Source organism: Mustela lutreola, chromosome 11 (genome assembly GCF_030435805.1).
Source record: "Mustela lutreola isolate mMusLut2 chromosome 11, mMusLut2.pri, whole genome shotgun sequence".
Classification (NCBI taxonomy): Eukaryota; Metazoa; Chordata; class Mammalia; order Carnivora; family Mustelidae; genus Mustela; species Mustela lutreola.
The window spans coordinates 16,443,023-16,460,494 of NC_081300.1; the positions used below are offsets into that span (position 1 = coordinate 16,443,023).

At 46.6% G+C, this 17,472-nt stretch overlaps 1 protein-coding gene across 1 annotated transcript in view; it reads right to left on the reverse strand.

Moving 5' to 3' along the window:
- The window catches only part of LOC131810935 (O-acyltransferase like protein-like), a 61,643-nt gene that overhangs the window by 38,172 nt on the left and 5,999 nt on the right, over positions 1 to 17,472 (reverse strand). The window contains exons 2-3 of the mRNA XM_059138968.1: positions 6,983 to 7,122; positions 5,582 to 5,660 (exon numbers count right to left, since the gene is read on the reverse strand). Coding sequence (XP_058994951.1) covers positions 5,582 to 5,660; positions 6,983 to 7,122 — 219 coding nt within the window. The remainder of the gene's footprint in view (positions 1 to 5,581; positions 5,661 to 6,982; positions 7,123 to 17,472) is intronic.

Here is a 17,472-nt window from a genome sequence, read left to right on the forward strand (position 1 = left end):
CCTGCAGATTGTGGACAACAGAAGCCCCACCTTCCTGACCCTCCCCCACAGTTCTCCCTCAGAGGGGAGTGGGCAGCCAGCTGGGCGGGGAATTCTGGGGTTCTAGATACTCGGAGTGTGACTGGAAGAGAAGCGGAAGGTGGTCACGTCCCCTTGACCCCACAGACATCTCATCGGGGAGGACATGGCCAGAAGAAGGCAGGAAGCGTGGTCCCTAAAGTGAGGGGCCTAGGTCTGAGGGCTGCACGGCAGACACCACTCCCCCAGCTGTCACAGTACCCAGCCCAGCCAGTGTCCTTGTGTGCGAGGAAGTTGGGACACACACACGTGAGCACAGTACCCGGCCCAGCCAGTGTCCTTGTGTGAGAGGAAGTTGGGACACACACACGTGAGCACACGCCCAGGGAGCAAGCCCAGGAGAGACCGGATTCAATGTCCTCCGTCCTAGCAGCACCGAGGAGAAGCCCCAACACCCGATGCCAAATCCTACCCTAGTAAACAAAGCCAACTGGCAGCCTGCGCACATTCAGCCCAAGCGAAGTGTCTGCACTGCCGGACTCTAGGTCTACATAGGAGAGCTCTGGATGATCTGTTTCCCACCAATATCTGGCCACACGCCATCAGCAGCTAACCCAGGTCAGTCAGCTCAAGCCCACGCGGCTCCTTTCAGCCCCTCTAGTGCGGTCCTTCCCTCCGACCCCACGGCTTCCCCCAGCTCCTCTGCGCAGCCGCCTGTCCCCAGCTCTCCACGTGTGTGCCCATGGGTGCTTCCTGACCCCTTTCACTCTGGGCACATGTGCTTTTCCTGCTCTCTAAATTGGAGGGCCCCGCACATGAGGGACTCCTGCTGCCTCCGATTCTGCCCCCCTTGGCACGCACACGGGACCTCGCACAGAGGCCAGAGGCATAGGCGCTCAAGACATGGTTCCTGAATTAACCTGAGAACAGAAAATGGTATTCTGTGAAATGTTTTGGATTCATTTTTTTTTTTTTTAAGATTTTATTTGTTTATTTGACAGACAGAGATCACAAGTAGACAGAGAGGCAGGCGGCGGGTGGGGAAGCAGGCTCCCTGCTGAGCAGAGAGCCCAATGTGGGGCTCAATCCAGGACGTTGAGATCATGACCTGAGCCGAAGGCAGAGGCTTAACCCACTGAGCCACCCAGGCGCCCTGGATTCCTTTTGAGTCCTTTTGAGACCCTTCTGTGGGCCTTTCAGGGAAGCATTATTAAAATAGCTCCATTTTAGGGGGACCTGGCTGGCTCAGTCAGTTAAGCCGCTGCCTTCAGCTCAGGTCATGATCCCAGAGTCCTGGGATGGAGTCCTGCATTGGGCTCCTTGCTCAACAGGAAGTCTGCTTCCTCCCTGTGGCCCTCCCCCTGCTCACGCTCTCTCTCTCTCTGTCTCTCAAATAAGTAAATAAAATAAAATAGCTCCATTTTCTCAGTGCTCTGGGAAGCCCTGCGAGACGGGGTAGGGGCAGAGGTCGCCCCTCGAGGTGCCAGCACCGTTGTTCTGTGTGGCCTCATAATCTTGATTACACTAGGCAGGGCGAGATGAAGTCAGCCTACCAGCACAGGAACGGGGACACATATCAGGGTTGGCGACACATCGATGGCAGCCTGGTCTCACTGCTTTGGGCCACTGCCCACAGAGACACGGTGGCCGCCATAACATGTTATAAAATTTCCGTGAGGACAGGAGATGGACTGAGTGTGAGTCCCTAAGAATGGAAATACGTAGCCCTTCAGAGATGAGTCTGGATAAAATTCGCTAACTCAGCGTTCGTGGACCCTTACCCCAGTCCCTTCTTGTCCATCTTCTGCGCTGTCCCTGTGACCAGACCCAACTGCTCTCCAGTTAACTCCACGCAGATTTGCCTGATGTCTCTCTCTCAAGCGCATTCTAAGGGTAGGGCCCCAGCGTTGGTGGCTGTGAGTCACCGTGTTCCCGATTCCCTGTGGCCTTTAAGGGACGTCCGATATCTAGGCAAACTGGGAACCAGGCATGAGGTCGTGTTCTGGGTTGAACACAGCCCTGCTTGAATTGTGTCTCTCCCTCTCCCACCCCCAAAAGGTCCAAGCCCTAACCATCCCCCGCCCACCCCGGGGCTGTGACAGCGACCTTATGGGAAATAGGGTCTTTGCAGATGTAATCAACTCAAGAGAGGTCCTACTAGGTTAAGATAAAAGTGGGCCATAAATCCTGTGTCTTTACATACACAGGGAAAATTCATTAACAGAAAGACACACACGGGGGGAAGGCGGTGGGACCACAGAGGTAAGGACAGGAGGGGCGGGCCCCCTTGTCTGCGGCTCTTGTCCCAGGAGCCAAACGGAACACTGCGAGCGAGGCTGACACACGGCGACGTGAGCTGTCAGGGAACGAGCCGGTAACTGCCTTCGTGATCATCACACCCAAATTTGACCTAGATTCGTGTGCACTAAAGCTTCAGGAGGTGACTGTCAGCCCCCTTGACCCTCTCAAGTGATGGCAAAGAGATCTCAGAAACAAGAAGAACCAGAAAACGGGTTCAGCACAGGCATGAAGGCAATATTTTGGAACAATCAGATATGATAGAAATATAATGTATTTTTTTAAAGACTTTTTTTTTTTTTTTTTAAATTTTAGAGATGGAGAGCAAGAGAGAGAGTGAGCAGCGGGGCGGAGCAGAGAGAGGAGAAACAGGAGCAGGGAGCCCGACACGGGGCTCGGTGTGGGGCTCGGTGTGGGGCCCTATCCCAGGACCCTGGGATCATGCCTTGAGCAGAAGGCAGATGCTTAACCAATCGAGCCACCCAGGTGCCCCAGAAATATCATGCATTAAGATGACCCAGGGTCTTTCATGTGTCTGTGTGGAAATCAGAAAACCTTGATTTTTACAACCAAACAAATGACACCTTGTGACTCACACGTATTTGGAGAACAACTTGCAAGCACGTGTCCCCCTTTTGCTTCCCATATAGAATCCCCTCTAGCCACGGGTCCTTAGAAGAACCTGAAATACTGTCCCCTGGGCCACGGTCCTCAGAAAGATGATGAATGAAGTGTTTATTAACCTGCTTGGAGGTTGGTTTCATTTCGGTCCACATTCCCAACACCCCCATGTGACATATTTTCATTCTGAAGAACTCACGTGAGGTCAGGTGACTGAAATGTTATAAAAGCCTATGGCAACCGCATAGGGAAGGGTTTTTTGCCTGTGTTTTGCCTTCCGCCCTGCCCAGAATCGTCTTCCCTCTCTCTGCAATCTTGGGCTCATTTCTTCTCGGCCTGTCTGTGACAGTCCCCACCTGTGAACTCCCTGCTCTGTTCTGGGGAAGCGAGGCCTGCACAGACGACGCCACCAAAAACTTTAGGGAACAGAAGCTCCTACATCCACCCCTGTCAGCTCTGCTCACCCCAGGCAGGGCCCTTCCTCTTCCCAGGTCCTCAAAGACAATCCTCAAGATATCGTTCGTATTGATAATAACATCTCACCTTCCTCTTTATTCTAATGTCAACTCTGGCTAATCAGCTTAGCATTAGCCAGGAAAACTAGGCTAATTGATAAATCTCTTAAATAATAATGAACAGGGCACCTGGGTGGCTCAGTTGGTCAAGCAACCGCCTTTGGCTCAGGTCATGGTCCCGGAGTCCCGGGATCGAGTCCCGCATCAGGCTCCCAGCTCCATGGGGAGTCTGCTTCTCCCTCTAACCTTCTCGCCTCTCATGCTCTCTCTCACTGTCTCTCAAATAAATAAATAAAAATATTAAAAAAAATAATAATAATAATGAACATTAACTCAGGCTTAGCGAGCCATTTATGCACTTGAAATGCTAATCTAGTAACAAGCCGGCACATTCATCTTCGTTGCTAGGATATGGATGGCCTCGCCAACCCGAACTAGAATTGAAATTTAATTCATAACATTCAGTTTTCTTTTTAACGGCATGTACAATATTTGCCTAGAGAGGCAGATACTGGGCCTGAATCTGTAGGGATCATCATAAATTCAGAGGACGGTGTCAGGTTATTGAAAACGAACCGCCCTATCAACACTTAAAAGAAGATGTTTACTATGTGCGTGATATTGTGATATAAAAAGAAATCTATACTTGGTCTTCAGCCCAGGTTCCTGGTACGGAGCTCGTAGAGCCCTTGGAATTTCCTGGGTGACAGGGGTAAGAGGAGGGTACGCTCTCATTCATAATAAGCTCCTTTCAACCAGACTCGAGTTGATGCTAACAAGATGACTCCAGGAGGAAGGGGCTGGTTGAGGGAGGAACCAACCCTATGATTAGAGGCTTCCAGCCCCATCCCCCACCTCCGGGAGGGACAGAGATCCAGTCAATCACCAAGGGGCGGGGACTTAATCCATTGTGTGTCTACACAATGGAACCTCCATGAAAACCCTACACAAAGGGGTTCTGAGAGCTTCTGGGTTGGTGAACACAGGGAGATGCTGAAATGGAGGGTCACCCTGAGCTAGGGGGCGGGGGGAAGCGCTGAGTCCCTTTCCTACAGCTTGCCACGTGTGTCTCTTGTATTTGGCTCTTCCTTCATAAGAAGGCAGTAACAGCAAAGTGTTTCTCTGCGTTCTGTGAGCCATGAGAGCGAATTATCAAAGCTGAGGAAGATACGATGGGAATCCCTGATTTGTAGCCAGGTCAGACAGAAGGGTGGGTAACCTTGGGACTCACTATATGGGATTGGTGTCTTTCTTGGGGGATGGGCTTGTGGGAATGAGCCCTTAACCTGTGGAGTCAACACTCTCTTCAGGATTGTGTGATGTGAGGGGGGAAACACACACATTCGGTGTCGGAAGTGTTCTGGGAGTAGAAAATAGTGTCTTCCTTTTAAAGTGTCGTGCTAGTTCTTAGTTGGAGGGCCAGAATAAATACAAAAGACTCTAGCAGTAACACTTCTGGGCTTTAAAACTCTTGCTTTGAACATTCTGAAAGAGAGAGAGACGAAGCCAAACCAGTTTCCACGTGAACTAGAGTGTGTTCATTCTGTGAGGCGACCGTCAGCAGAGCCTGAAAGGCCACAGAGGGCTGGAAGCGCACTGGTCTTCGTGGCCCAGCCCTCTCCGTGTGGAGGACATGACGGAAATGTGGGGAGATTAAGTGACTTGCCCAGGATCACGCAGCGGGGAGGTGACAACCAGGACCGAACACGGGACTCCTGGCACTAATCTAGGACAACACATCAGCTGCCCACAGTCCCAGTTCAGAATGGCCTTCCGGATTTGTGACAGATTCCCACACACGGGCCCCAGCCCAGCACACGCACGGTCGGAAACCGGACACGGCCCACCTCCTCTCTTCAGGCCTAATCGGGCCACTGAGGGTGACGGAAAATTGTTTCCATTTCAACTTCGACTGTGGAAAGACTCGGCCCTAATCTTCTCTTTTTATTCTCTCTCCTCCTTCCTACCTACTCCCTTCCTGTCCCACCGCCTCCATTCCCAAATCCCCCAAATGCCAGTATTCTCTGTGTAGGGGACTTATCAGGAGGAAAGGTTGGTTCATTCCCGAAGGAATGACCTTTCTTGACTCCAAGGAGACAGTAGTTTCCCTGGGTATATCCCGGACCTACCCAACTGAGACATCACGGTCACATCCTCTTCTGCGCAAGAATCAGGGACACACACGCCTACCCTGTATTCGGCTCCGTCCTGAAAAACACAACGCCACAACGTTCTTTCATTTCGTGTTCTCGGCATCCATGCGCCCTCATTTCTAAGGCCGCACTGTGTGCTGCCCGAGAATTAGATTAGGACAGGGGAGAGAAAGGTATTGGTAGATGTCTTTGGAGATGGCTGTCCCGTTACAGAGCGGTTTGAGTTAAATCTACCTAAGATCAGATGCACTCGTCTTCACATCAAAGCCACGACAATGTGGGCTCTGTCCAGGTTCTCCTGTCCCCCACAGTACGGGTCATGCTAAGATTTGACGGTCCTATAATTTTCAACAGAATTGCCAAGTGGCGATTTCTTTGTGACAGGACATAACATCTCAAGTAAAGATTTTATTCATCAGTCAAGCCCGTGATTAGAATGCCTGTCCCAATAAAGAAAAGATAAATCATAAAAATTTCCAGAACGCTACTTCTAAACATGGAACTTACATGATTGTGCAGGCCTGACCTTTTGCTCTGATATCAAAACCATTTACCCGGTCAAAAAAAAGATATGACATTTGTACACATGCATTAAACCCTCAAACAATTATCCTAACCCTCAGTGGGGCAAGAGGAACGGGGTGATAATTTCTCTATCTCCAATGGTTAACCATTGCAAGTCCGTTTTATAGCATGAATCTTAGAGAGCTTGGATTTCTTCTTGCTATTTTATATGCAGGTTTCTAGCCAACCTATTATTTTTCTATTAGTGTGATGTGATGTCATTAAGTCTATTTTTGTATTGAACAGAAGGCTGCGCTGCTCCTGGTTTTATTTTCCAGCAGTAAAAGAACTAATGTGCTTTGACTGTAAAGAGCCCTGTGACCTCAGGCAGATGCAGTGATGCTCAAAGTGCAGGCCCATGGGCTAAGATAGCCCCCAATTTCTCTCTCTGAGCTCTGTTTCTGGGACTGGATTATAGGCGATGGGAAGTCCACCCTCCTGTTGGTATTCCAAAATCAGATGGTGAGTCAGGAGTTAATGGCCAGAAACACTGGCTGGGACTTGACCTTGGATTCCACACGAAGGTTGTCCAGAAGGCTTGCCCCATACAATGGGGCAGGGGGAATGTCTGAAGTCTTAGGCCATTTGTGGACAGTGGCCCCCTGTAACATCCCACACTTAGAACATGCAAGTGCAGCTGTTTGCAATTTAGTTTTAACATTTTGTGAAACATCTTAAGAGTTTCAGGGTTGTTTTGTTTTGTTTTGTTTTGTTTTTTATTAAGGGAAGCAATCAATGGAGTTGTGCAGGGTTTCCTATCACGAAGTTCAGCCGTGCCCCGAGAGCCGGAGTGCAGATCCCTGCCTTGCTCACCTGCAGGATGTGAATCTTGCAGTAGTGGCCTTGGAAACTGCCGGAGGGAGCGCGGGTGGAGAGGCACTCGCTGTAAGATCCCAGCCTGTCCACGTTCCCGTTCAGGACGTTGCTCCCAAGCTTCCCGGCGGAGTCGTACACTGAATTTCAAAGCAAAACAAGCAGGCAAGTTTAGCTTCCTTGTAGTACTTTCAAATGAATTTCTAGGCACTCAGTTCCACCTCCTAAAGCAATCAGTCTGAGAGACAAATGATTTAGATGCCACTCTGGGAGTCTGCATCTTGTACCCACGGTCCCTGCCCTCCCTGAGGGAGAGCAAGGCTGTATGTTCTCAAGTTGGCCGCATGGTCTGTCGCTGGAAAAACAAAACGACAACAACAACAACAAAACTAGGCATTTGAATACTTTTAAATATACATGCTTTGAGGGAGTAAGCAGAGGTAGCAAAAAAACTGGTAACTTTTCTTTCTCCCCCATACAGCCAGGAGAAAATACTCAGCCTTTAAAATTTTTTATCCAGTTTTGTGGGACTTTATTATAGAGAGTTAAATTTTTTTTTTCCCCTCCCTCAGGAGCAGAACCGAGCAGCCACCAGGCTCCACGGTTAATGGCGCTCTTTACCCTGGTCAGCAAAGCTTTTTCTGTTTGTTTGTGCTCCAATGTGTCATGTCCTTCACTTAAAATAATTCCCTTGCTTTCATTTTTTAAAAGATTTTATTTATTTATTTGACAGAGAGTGAGTACAAGCAGGGGGAGTGGCAGGCAGAGGGAGAGGGAGAAGCAGACTCCCCACAGAGCAGGGAGCCTGATGTGGGACTCGATCCCAGAACCCTTGGATCACGACGTGGCAGACGCTTACTGGACTGAGCCACGCAGGTGCCCCTTCTTTCATTTTTCTTCATCTCTCCCTTTCTCGCTCGCGTCCCCGTTATCCCAGCCCCTACATTTGACATCTGTCCTCTCATCCGTAGCTGTTCTTGTTTTCGGTAAGTGTATTTATAATCTATATAAATGATTTTGTGCTTCAGATCTCCTGTCTCTACACATGTCCCTCAGTGCTATGTTTGTGATGCTATTCAAGTTATATTTATGGTGTCATTATGCTCAGACCTTCTAACGACCCGTAATAATGCATCAGAATCATAGCCTTAGCTGTTCCCTGGGTGGTAGACACAGAGATGGCCTCCAACCCACAGGAACCCCCCGGGTGTCCCCATACGGACCTATGTGAGGCTTTAGCTCAAATATGCGTACCATATACACGACCGTCAGTGGGACTGCGGCGTCAGAGAGTAGACAAATACTGGTAAGTCCCATCAGACTGTGCTCCAGAGCGAATCCCCCAATGTACCCTCCCCAGAGACGCTGAGCCCTAGTTCTTCTTGGCATGAGCCAACTTTGTCATTTTTGACAATTGAATGGGTACAAAATGCTCTCCAGGGGCACTTCGCTGTCTCCGTTAACAGAGCATACAACTCCTGACCTCAGGGACGTGAGTTCAAGACCCAGGTTGAGTGTAGAGCTTATTGGGGGGGGGGGGTAGGGGCAAGAGTTATAATGCTGGGGTAGGGTTATAATGCTGTCCAGGGGCCCTTGGGTGGCTCCGTTGCTTAAGGGTCAATTTTGGCTCAGGTCATGATCTCAGGGTTCTGGGATGGAGCCCCGTGTAAGGCTCCCTGCTCCGCGGGGAGTCTGCTTCTCCTCTGCTCCCCCTCCCCCACCCCGTCCCCGCTTGTGCTTGCACGTGGTTTTTCTCTCTCTAATACATAAATAAAATCTGTAAAAAATAAATATAAAATGCTATCCAGTTGTTTTAACTTTCATTTCTTTAATTACAAAGAACTCAGGGGATTATTGTCAGCCATTGACGTTTCCTCTTCTCTCAAGTCCCGTATGTATCTTTTACCCATTTTTTTAAAAAAAAAATTTGTTATTTATTTGACAGATAGAAACCACAAGTAGGCAGAGAGGCAGGCAGAGAGGGGAGGGGGAAGCAGGCTCCCTGCTCAGCAGAGAGCCCAATGCGGGGCTCGATCCCAGGAACCTGGAATCATGACCTGAGCTGAAGGCAGAGGCTTCACCCAGGCGCCCCTCCTTTGCCCATTTTTGATGGATTTGCTCTTTGGAGGGTTTTTTTGTTTTGTTTTTTGTTTATCGTGTTTTTAGATTTGCTCCTTGAGGCGGAAGAGCTCCTTGTCAGTCTAAATACGGGTCCTTATCTACCTGAGTCACTGAAAACACAGACTCAAAACACTTAGACTCAGTGGGTTATCTGTGGGTTCCTTACTCATGGCGTCCTTTGCTGGACAGAAATTCATTCTTCTAAGCCTGCACTTTCTGTTCCAGGCTTTCAACAACTTTTGTTCTGGTCCAGACGGGCTACATAATTGGCAGAACTAATGTAAAATGAAAATGCAGGGCCTCTTGTTTCAAAATTATTAAGAATGTCAAGATGGTGACAGCAAATCACACTTAAAGCAAATGTGGGTCCCTTTGAAGTGTGGGACCTGTGTGACCGCAAAGGCCATATGGCCTATGAAGTCAGTCCTGGTTCTAACACCACAACCATATGGTTTTTATTATTGTGGATTTGTAATATATTGCATATCTGCCTTTAGTTGTCTTCTTTTTTTTTTAATATTTTATTTATTCATTTGAGAGAGAGAGAGAGAGAGCACAAGCAGGGAAAACCCAAAGCCAGGCTAGATCCTGGGACTCTGGGATCATGACCTGAGCCAAAGGCAGACGCTTAACTGACTGAAACACCCAGGTGCCCCTGCCTTCAGTCTTCTTTTCCAAGTTGAGGTAGTTAATTGTAGACCATTAAGGATTCATATAAATTTCAGAAAATTTGTATTCAGAAAATTTCAGAAAAACTTTATTGAGCTCCTTGAAACATCCAACTGGGATATTGATTGAAATTTCTTCAAATTTATAGATTATATGAGGGTAAGTTGACATCATTTTTGTGTTAAGCCATCATTGGATGTCATGCAATTTACTCCAGTCTTTTTTTGTGTCCTTATGTGAAATTTTATATTTTCCCTTGGTAATCTTAAAACAAATTATATAAACAATTCTTAGATAGCATACAGTTGGCTGTTTTCCTTGATGTTTTATTTTCAATTATATTTTCTGATTGATTCTTGCTGGCATGGAAAAATGCTCTCGATTTCTGTAATAGGCTCTGGAATCTGGCACATTTGCTAAACATTCTTACTAGGATTGCAACCTTATTTCTTCCTCATCAATTTTTATATTTTTTGTAAGTTTTCCCCCTTTTCTAGCTTTGGAATAAAAATTATAATCAAATTCATAAAGTGCATTGGGCAGCTTTCACACTTCTTACTAACCACAGAACAACCCTGGTTAAAATTGGTTACCGGGAGTTGGCAATAGTAGAGGGAGGGGTTTCGCCCATCGGCAGCACGAAGGAGATCTTTGTGGTGAGAGGCAGTTCTGTGTACTGATTGTGGTGTCAGTTATACAATCTACACATGCGTTAAAATGACATAGAGCTAGCCACCCACATTGTACCAATGGCAATTCTCTTTATATTATGCTGTAATTATGTCCGACGCAACCATTAGGAGGAACATGAGAGACACAGGGCCCTTCTGAGTCTGTGTGTTCATGGATTCCAGTATTTGATGACCATCTGTTCCAATAATTCAGCTTCGTGTGGTCCACATATTTTTTCAAGTTAGTGTCCTTAATGCCAAGAATATAGGACTTATGATACAGTTGGATTTTCTTTAAAGTTTGATTTATATATATGGCATAGTTGATCACTTTCCCTGAAAATGACTTGGTCTGATCTATGCTGCCAGAGCCAGACCTTCACGTTATGCCAACAACGACCAACATATGGCGCCTATCATGTGCCAGGCACTGTTTTGAATGCCTTTGGTCCCTTCTCTCCTTCACTCCTCAACGATCCTACGAGATTACGAGTAATCATTTCAATCTCCCTTTTACAGATTCATAAACGAAAGCGAAAGTTGATAAATAATGTGAACAGCAATGTAAATCTGCCCCCTTCTTAATTGCTCACAAGAACCAGAGCTGGGTGTTTAAACTAGCCAGTAAGGGGGCGCCTGGGTGGCTCAGTGGGTTAAAGCCTTTGCTCAGGTCATGGTCTCAGAGTCCTGGGATCGAGCCCTCTGCTCAGCAGGGAGCCTGCTTTCTTCTCTCTCTCTCTCTCTTTCTGCCTGCCTCTGCCTGCTTGTGATCTCTGTCAAATAAATCAATTAAACTCTTTTTTTAAAAATATAAATAAATAAATAAATAAACTAGCCAGTAAGGATCAGAGCTTTGTGTTCAAATCCATCCTGACCTGAAGCCACACCTCTTGCCCTCTAAAATACACAAAAATACCCTTTTTAAAATTTGTCAGCTCGGGATGGGAGTTCTTCTCTGTAACTGAAGATAATGATATTCCTTAGCACGAGTGGGGAGAAAATCTCCACATACAGCTCAGCATCTCTTCCTGCATTGCTGTTTGTCTTTATTAATAATTAGATTTCTGAGAGCTAACCTATAAATTAGATGGAAGGAATCATCTTCTGCTCACCTGTGTACCCTTAAAAAAAATCCATATATGGATATATGACTTTTTTTTTAAGATTTTATTTATTTATTTGACAGAGAGAGATCACAAGTAGGCAGAGAGGCAGGCAGAGAGAGGGGGAAGCAGGCTCCCTGCTGAGCAGAGAGCCCGATGTGGGGCTCAATCCCAGGACCCCGAAATCGTGACCTGAGCCAAAGACAGCAGCTTTAACCCACTGAGCCACCCAGGCGCCCCATATATGGATATATGACTTTAAAACCTCCCAGCCAGAACTGGATAAACAGTGTTTGATGAGCAAGCGGGGGTGACCCGACTTCCACCCTGCACCCCTGACTCTTCTGGTCAATTCTGCTGCTTGGGCCACTGGGGCTCAGCCAGCCGGTGCCTGGGATCACTCGCCTCTTTTAAGGGATTCTAAGTATTCTGGGTTGTTGCTGTAATGACAATAACTGAGCCTCCCTTTTTCCCTCCCCTGGGTATGACTCTCTGTCTCCCACCATGCGCAGAACCTTGGAGCCAGCATCTACTTGGTCATCGTAGCCAACAACCCTCTTTGAAGCTAACCTGTCCGAATTACAAGACTGACCACGTCCCTCCATTCCTCACAATTGTGCCCAGGCACGATGAACAAAGTTACACGTAACTCTCAGAGAAGAGGACATATTCACCGTTACCAAATACTTGGATAAAGCATTGTACTCAGATTATAAAAAGAACCCTTACAAATCAGCAATTTCTTAAAAGCCAAAGAAGCTGATTTAAAATCTGCAAAGGATATGAACAGGCAACTCTTGGAGAAGGAAATCCCAGGAACCAATACATATGAGAAAGGAAAGTTCAGTCTCCCCAGCAAACCACAATTAGACACCATTCTTTTCTACCTCTCTGATGGCTAAAAAATTATAAAGTTGGTGGAATTCACTATCAGTAAGAATATAAAGAAATAGTTCTCTCACTGTGGCCCCCTAGAAGTTCCCCTCCCTGCGAATAGAAACTAGATGCTGGAGCATTACCCCTCCCAACTGTGGACAGTTCTGACAGGAAGTCAAGGTGCTATTTCCTGTCACCGCAGACACTGACAGGGTCTGTAGATGCTGCTGTCACTCTACATTCTCACTCCCTGTGACATGAGGTCCAATCTCTCCCAGCGCTAGTGTGGAGGAAGTCAAGGCCCAAAGCAAAGCCTGGGCTTTGTTGGTGTGCCAGTGGTCTGCCGGGAGGCGGTGGAATGGACCTGACAGAGGCCCGTGCTGAGCTCAGCAGCTCACTGGCCTTCCTCTCCATCCTGCGAGCTGCTTCTCAGTTCGCCACCAAGCAGACTGGCCCTTTAGCCAAAGCTTGCCAGAGTTGGTGGCTGTGGTCTAACCGAAGACTCCTTCCTAACTGATACCCCCATCCGCAGTGACCCAGCCATTCAGCATCTCAGAATCTGCCTCAGGAAACTCACACGAGCCACAGTGGCAAGCTGGTCATGGCAGTAATGCCTCTAAAGGCCAAAAAATAGACACACACTATTAGGTGGAACCACATGAAAATTCCATTTTATGGGATGAAAACAGTTTAATGTTAGAAATCTCAGAGAGTTCAACCCCTATCAGGAAAAGGTTAAATGAACTGTGGTACTTTCATATTTTACAATGCTCTGCGACAATGAAAATGAGATAGACCTATATTTGTTGCTATGGGAAAGTCTCCAAGACACACTATTCTGTGGGGGGAAAAAAGAAGTTCAAGAACAATAAATAGAGGGGTGCCTGGGTGGCTCAGTCGGTTAAGTGGCCAGCTCCTGATTTCAGCTCAGGTCATGATCTCAGGGTCATGAGATCGAGTCCCATGTCAGACTCCATGCTCCGCGGGGAGTCTGCTTCAGAGACTCTCTGTCTCCCTCTTCCCCGCCCTCTGCTCAAATAGTCTCTCTCCTCTCAAATAAATCATGAAATCTTTTTTTAAAAAGAACAATAAGTACATTTTTCAATTTATAAAACAAAATATCTTACAAGTAGATAAAAATGCAAGGAAAATGTTCTAGAAAGTTCTAGAAGGGTATACACCCAGTGATAGCTACTGTTATCCAAGAAGGGGACTGAGAATTGAGGAAACAACAACAACAAAAAAAACTACTTAAACTTGGTCTGGATTGTTTTGATTCTTTTACAGTGAGGATAGATTCATCTATTATTTAGTAAATACAATACACAAGCAATAAAATATTTAAAAATTTTAAAATCAATATATATTTACAAAAAGCTTCTTCAGTGGTTTTTCATTATCTAGAGTAGAAGTTGGCACACTGCGGTCCTGTCTTTGTAAGGAAAATCTTCTAGAAAAACAGTATGTCCTTTGCTTACATGTTGTTAGCGCTGCGTTCTGGATACAGGCAGGGTTCGTTGGTTGCAACAGAGGCTGTGTGGTCCACAAAACCGAAGTATCTGCTATCTGGTCCTTGAAGACTGCAGACCTCTTATCTAGAGCTGTGATTCTCAAGCCCGGACCGACATGAGAATCCCCTGCGGCATCTTTAAACAACACTAAGACCCAGGCTTCACCCTCACAAAGAATGAAGTCGGGGTGTGGCTTGGGCATTAATTGGTTTTTAAAAATTTTCCCAGGTGATGCTCTATACAGCCAGGCTCGATTGCTCTGATGTTTAGCATTAATTCCAGACTCCTGAGGGTGGATTAGTAGGTCCTTCATGACCGGACCTGCCTCTCCAAGTCTCATCCTCCCACGCCACGCCCATTTCCTCTGCTCCATGATACAGAACGCACCGGGCCTGCACTTGTCTGTTTTTCTGCCTGGAATGTCCTTCCTTCCTGTCTTCCTGGCAAATGTTGAATCATCCTTTGGGTCTCGGCAGAAGGATGGTCTCCCCTAGGAAGCAATCTAGACTCTACCTTGGTCTATCACACTAAAAGGAGTGTAATGGTTCACCTGTCCGTCTCCCACGTGAGGGATGAATCCTGTTTCCATTAATGGATATCTAAGAGGAGGAGCTCAGAAAACATTTGTTGGATTGAGTTAAATCTTGAAAAAATTAAATTGAAATGTCTCAAATCCAGCTCCATGAATGTATTTTGAGGTCCTCCATGTGTCAAGAAACCCAGGAACAACTTTAAAAAACTGAGTGTATTCATTAGAGATAAGTTACATGATTCCTGATTCCTTTCTCTGTCACTGAGTATCCTAAATGCTGTAGCCTGAAGTTTAAGGATCTGGAACTATAAGAGTCCAAGGAGATAAAAACAAGAATGATGTTAATACTGAGCCTGACTTTACCCTTCGATAAAACTCTAAAGGACTAATACAGAGAGATACCCAATTATTCACTTGAGAAGATCAAATTCCACTTTTTTTTTTTTCCAGTTGGTGTTCTGCTTTCTAAACTGATTGGATTTATGGTTTTCTGGCTGAGGTTATTTTGGATGCATGTAAATTTCAATTGCATTTGCTTCCTTTCTGATTATGACCTCAAACGGACGCGTTGCCCTTTCCTTGCCTCCTGCTTAATTGGTTTCTGTCAGGAACCCAAGATGCCGGGCCACAGGCGCCGTGCAAATAAGAATACGTCGTGATTGTCTTGGGAGGGAGGCATAGAAGAAACGAAGGACGAATCCCACCTGCTACTTCAGATCACATGGCCATTATTTCAAGTTTTTTTTTTTTTTTCCAAAAGATGAAAACTCATTTCAGTTCCGCCGGGCTAATTGGCAGACAGATAGGCTTTCTTGCGTGATGGGGATAACAGGCAGATATTAAACTGTGAGGCTGATTAATTTCTGGGTTTGAAAGGAGGAAAGACAGACCCTGGCCGGTGGTCCTGTATTTTAAAATATCGATGCCCTGATACCATGAAGTTGAAGGCAGCAGAAGCTCCTAGCATGCTAAGCCACAAATAAATCCTGAAAGTAACGATCATCTACAGCATCATTAGAAAATACTTATGAAGCACCTACCAGATCCCTGTGTTACACTGGAGAATTTTTAAAATGAGAATTGAATAGTCCTTGTGCTCTAGCTGATGCTATGGGGCGTACACATAAAATGCCAGCCGTCTGTTGCCAGAGATCTTCTTGCTTGTAAGTAAGAGATCTGCGTGCGCTATCAATCTGATATTGGAAGTTCCTAAAGCAGCTTTTTACAAACACCTTCTGGTACTCCCCCTTGTCTGGTCAACTATGAATCTTGGACTTGGAGACCAAGAATAGCAGGTGTGTTCGTTTCCTGTTACTGCTATAACAAATTCCTACATACTCGGTGGCTTAAAGCCACAGATATTTGTTCTCTCACAATTTTGGAGGCCAGAAGTCTAAAATCAGTATCACTGGGAAGAAATCAAGATGTCAGCAGGGCCACACACTTTCTGGAGGCTCCAGGAGAGAACCCGTTCCTTGCCCCTTCCAGCTGCTAACAGCTGCTGGCATCCCTTGGCTTGTGGCCTCATCATTCCGACGTCTGCCTCTATGGTCACATCACCTTCCCCTCTGGGTATCTAATCTCCCCCCATAGGAGGTCACGTTCACAGGTCTCAGGCATGAGAATGTCAATGTCATCTGGGGGGCCATGCTTCAGTCTATCACCGCCTGGATGTGTCTGAAATCCAGCCAGGCCAGATATTTTAGTGGATGCCACTCTGTCACCCTTTCTCTAGTATAAGATTTTATTTGTTTCAGCAATTTTTCTGTGGAGGAAAATACTTTCCAGACTGACGACCACACACAAAAAGAGGCAACGTCTGAGAATCCAGATCAAGTTGATGATCCATCCTCCAGTGATAATAAGAGAACAAAGGTTCAGCTGGGACCAGTGACCACTAGCCTACGCGGTCTGCCTATAGCTCGCCCCCTACAACAGGGTATAAAACCATGGGCCTTGCCTTCCAGGAAAGAAGATGAGACACAGGGAGGAGACAGGAAGTAATCATTCTGAGAGATGAAAGATGAAGCCAGAGGGAGTAACTTATCAGAGAAGGAAACTCAGTAGCCCGGCCATCAGGGTGGGCTGAGAAACTTGACATGGGGACCAGGGAGAAGGGACTTGAGGGGTTAAAATTTTTTTAAAGCATAAATAGCTGCTTGGGGATGATTTCAAGGATGTTATGAGATTAGTGAAAACAGGAAATGAAAAGCCCTGTAGGCTGCTTGGGAACCAGAGCTCCCCCAATTTGTCCCTGAGGAATTAAGTGCAGGAACATGAGGGCATCATGTGAACCGGTGGGCGGGGGGGGGGGGGCACTTTGCTGAGCACAGTTTTAATTCCATATAAATAGCGTCTCCTGAAAGGCCTCTGCTGAAGATGGTGTTATAAATGGTCCAGGTCGATCTTATGAAATGGTCATGGGCGGGCTGGTACATAGCAAAGAAAACGAGTTTCGGGATCTACCAGAGACCACTTATTTTGTTTGTTTTGCTTTTCATCTCAGGAATAGATGCATACTTTTTTAATCTGGAGGGTGTGCTGGGTAGCCATAGGTTTCTGTATTCGTTTCCCAGTGCTATCCTAACTTCCACAAACTGGGTGACTTATAACAACAGTGTGTTGTGCCACAGAGCTGGAGATTGGAGGTCTGAAATCACGGGGTTCCATGGGGGGGTCCCTTTTGGAGACTCTGAGAGAGATTCTATTCCTGCCTCGCTCCCAGCCATTGGGATAGATCCATTTATCTGGAGAGAGAGATCCACCTTTCCATCTTTAGGTATACATTAATAAGGATTTATTCACTAAATTCTAGATCTAGGACATAGTCCCTAGATTCCATAAGTTCACCATTCCACAGGATAGTCCAATATTTAACACACAGCAAGAAAACAAGGAGATGTGGGGGCACAGCAGGGCAAGTGGTGATAGAGAGAAAGGACAGGACGAGCAGCAAGCAGCGTGGTCACCGAGCTGTGTGGCTAGACAAATAGAAGTGAGCTTCCTG